Raw genomic sequence first — 3,739 nt, forward strand, 5'->3', positions numbered from 1 at the left:
ATTATAGATATTTTAATAAAAAATTGAAGGCGACTCTTTCTTGCACGGGTATATACATATAATTCTAATATACATACATGTATATATATATATATATATATATATATATATTGTTCGGGATCGCACCTGTGAGTTGCGATTTTGTTTTGCCGGGACACACCCGAGAGGGCATCGCGAGTTTGCAAAATAACGTGATTTCGCACTAGATGAGTGACGGGATGCAATAACGTAAAATTGTTCCTTTGATTGTAACACAGTGACAGCCACACAAGAGTGGTGATAAGTTTATTGCGTAAAATACACGATATGTACAGAGTTTATGAGCTTTCGATGTGTATGCGACTCTATTTCGGATATTTGAGCACGTCGAGATTCGTACTCGATAGGCGAGATCGCACTATACAATTGTTCACTGAATATACGATACAACGCGTGATCAGCTGTTCGCATGAAAGCGAGCGAGACGGCGCACTATCGGCCGTTCGCGAGAGCGAGCGAGATCGCACAATTCACGGTTGTACGCACGAGATTGAGAGAGACAACGTTCAATCAGCTGTCTGCGAGAGCGAGCGAGACCGCACGATTCACGGGTGCACGCATGAGATTGAGAAAGACAGCGTTCAATCAGCTATCTGCGAGAGCGAGCGAGACCGCACGATTCACGGGTGCATGCACGAGATTGAGAGAGACAGCGTTCAATCAGCTGTCTGCGAGAGTGAGCGAGACGGCTTTATTGCGGCCGTCCGCGAGATCGAGCGAGACTGCACTATTCACGAGTGCACGCACGAAACTGAGAGAGACAGCGCTCCAACGGCTATCTTCGAGAGAGAGCGAGACGGCTTTATTGCGGCCGTCCGCGAGATAGAGAGAGACAGCGCTCTATCGGGCTGTCTGTGAGAGCGAGCGAAACGGCACTCATTCAGTCGTCCGCGTGATCGAGCGAGACCGCACTATTCACGGTTCGCGTTAGGGCGAACGAGACCGCACTTTCCATGGCTGCACGCGCGAGGTAGAGAGAGACAGCGCTTTATCGGGCTGTCTGTGAGGGCAAGCGAGACCGCATTTTCCACGGCTACACGCGCGAGATAGAGAGAGACAGCGCTCTATCGGGCTGTCTGTGAGAGCGAGCGAAACGACATTCTCCAATGTTCGACGAATGAACGGAGGCTCAATGAGAGACAGGCTCCACCTCTGACTTAGAGTGGAGGCGCTCAGACGAATCCCGGCACTCGCGCTCAGAACGTTCACGTATTGAACGGAATCGATTATCGTTCACTGAATTGTCCGTTGATCCGTCGCGATATCTGTTACAGAAGTTCATCTATTAACTATAATCGCGATTTGCGCGTTCCACTGTTTCAAACGCGCTTGCAAAATCTTGGTTCTCGCTGCTCGATAATCCGACAATGACTTTTGATAATGATTTGTTATAACTTTCCACGATTCCGTTATGACTCGGTAAGATCTAGACGAAGACTGCTTGGGAGAGAGCCTTTCTCCCGGATAATAAGAATTTGATGGCGCATCGGATGATCCGATTTGAGCCTATCCGGTTCAAGCACGTAGAATCGCGTGATTTTCCGATTGCCTAATTGGCCAGGATCATGTATTATTCCGCGATCATGCGGATCCTGGCTGATTTTGAAAAAATACCGTACGGAATTATTTCGTGAGTTCGCTTTGGCGCGCACGGATGGCGCCAGTATTACCGGGGGTGATATTTTCGCTAGAAATTCAGGGCGAATCCTGAACATACTGCCTGCCTCGAAATTATAATTTCGAAATAATGGCTTTTTCTGATGCCGTCCGCCGTGACGGAATAATTTGGCAACAATTACATTATCTTTGCCGCCCGAGACGAGAGAGTTTCGCCATCGAGGCGCTTTAGATACTTCTTCGATTTTAAATATTTACATTTGTACATATTTACATATTTACATAGTTACAATTATCTATTTACATAGTTACATATATTTACATATATACATTTTGCGTACTCCGATTTTGCGATTTCGGCAACTTTAATTGTCGCTAGGCGGTTTATTCGCCGGATATTCGATGTCGATGGACAAAATGCATAATTTAACTATCGGTCGTTTGTACTCGGAATGCGCGGTGCGCACAATGACTACGCGAACGTATCCGTCGAAGCCGGAATGGCATTGCGTGATCCGGCCTAATTCCCACTTGCACGGCGAAAGTAAGGGGTTGCGGATTAAGATCATTGTGCCAATCTTCACGGAGGGCTGCACTTGCTTCCATTTTGTTCGTTGCTGCAGAGTATTGACGTAATCACTCTGCCAAATTTTCCAAAACCGCTCCGTAAGCGCAATTGACGAATCAATTGCCAGCGAGAAAGGCGATTTTCGTTAACGGATAAAATAGACAGTTCGGGATTCACCGCGATTGATGAACCGATTAAAACCCGGTATAAGGGGGTTGTAGTCGTCCAGAGTATCGGTGAGTGGACCGAGAGGTCGAGGATTGAGGCAAGCCTCATGCGGCAGAGGAGAGTAGAAAACTCCTCGTAGGTTAGAGTGTGAGAGCCCAGAATACGTCGCAAGTGATGCTTGACACTGCGAACTCCGGCTTCCCAAAGCCCGCCGAAATGCGAGGCATGGGGAGGGATGAATTGCCAGCAAACATTATCAGTTGCAATTTTGCTCTGGAAATCGGGATTACGCATTGCGTTCTGATAAGCCTTTGATAATTCGGTGTCGACTCTCGCGAAAGTGATACCGTTATCAGAATACATAGTGGACGGTAGACCGCGGCGAGCGCAGAAGCGAGAGAAAGCGTCGAGAATCGTAGGACATGGTCTCAGAAGGAAGGCTAATAGAATGAAAATTGAAGAGTAAGAATGATCATGAAGAAAGATATACATATATTTATATACGTATGTATGATATTACACTTTATTCTTCTTCGAAAATTTTAAGGGCTAGCGGATATCTTAAGCAATCAACGTGAATTGACGAAGTTTCTAATGAACGAATAAGTTCACTTATTTTCCGAACGCACAATAGGCAATCATCAATGGGCCTGGCCGCGATGACTACGACGCCACAGGAGGAACAGCAGCTGTCTCTTGCGACGTGGCTGTTGATGAACAAGTGCTGGTCTAAAGGCCGATATTGTTGGCGAATAATATTGGTTTTGAGTTGGGAGTAACACAATTGCATAAATTTGTCTCATCCAGGAGACAGATAGCTCCCTTTGCGTATGCACAATGTGCGAATAAGAAATTGTCCTTTATGAGATGCAGGTCTTTTGACTGAGGCTACGGTTGAGTTGGTTTCCTATGCCAAAGCATCTGTAACAAAGATTGTAATTTTATTAATTCATCCTGGCTGGAGGTGAGACATTTTAAGCTTGTTCATGTGCACAACTTTTGTGTGCTTTCCAATTTTAAGTTTGACATTATTGGAGGGTAAAATTTCGATAATTTCATAAGGTCCGGTATATTGGTCAGAAAATTTTCCTTTCTGTGGTTCTTTCAATAGGAATACTTGCATTTCTACTTGGAAGGTTTGTTGTTTTATTGCTCGGTCATAATATCGTTTGCTTCTTTCTTTAGCTTGAATTAAATTTTGTCTAGCCGACATCTGAAGGTCTAATTTATTAAGGTTAATTTATTAAAAAGAGTAATTATATAATCTTGATATGTTGGTTCTACATTCTCTTCAATGATAGGATGAGCAGAAGGTAGACGAGCTATTCGTCCGAATACTAGTTCATA

General features: G+C 44.8%; 1 protein-coding gene across 1 annotated transcript; it reads right to left on the minus strand.

Annotated features, from left to right (window-relative positions):
- Positions 1–2,021: 2,021 nt before the first annotated feature.
- On the minus strand, positions 2,022–2,755 carry LOC112639851. The gene is made up of 2 exons (XM_025415012.1): positions 2,402–2,755; positions 2,022–2,297 (listed from the first exon to the last, which is right to left on the minus strand). The coding sequence occupies exons 1-2, from the start codon at positions 2,753–2,755 to the stop codon at positions 2,022–2,024; spliced, it is 630 nt and encodes a 209-aa protein (XP_025270797.1).
- Positions 2,756–3,739: the final 984 nt, after the last annotated feature.

Source organism: Camponotus floridanus, unplaced genomic scaffold, assembly GCF_003227725.1.
Source record: "Camponotus floridanus strain SB8 unplaced genomic scaffold, Cflo_v7.5 scaffold93, whole genome shotgun sequence".
Taxonomy (NCBI): domain Eukaryota; kingdom Metazoa; phylum Arthropoda; class Insecta; order Hymenoptera; family Formicidae; genus Camponotus; species Camponotus floridanus.

Coding starts and splice junctions, on each gene's coding strand:
- LOC112639851 (XM_025415012.1), bottom strand. CDS start 2,755: ATGTATTCTGATAACGGTATCACTTTCGCGAGAGTCGACACCGAATTA. Junction 2,298..2,401: donor TAATCGGTTCATCAATCGCG/GTGAATCCCGAA, acceptor AAAATTTGGCAG/AGTGATTACGTCAATACTCT.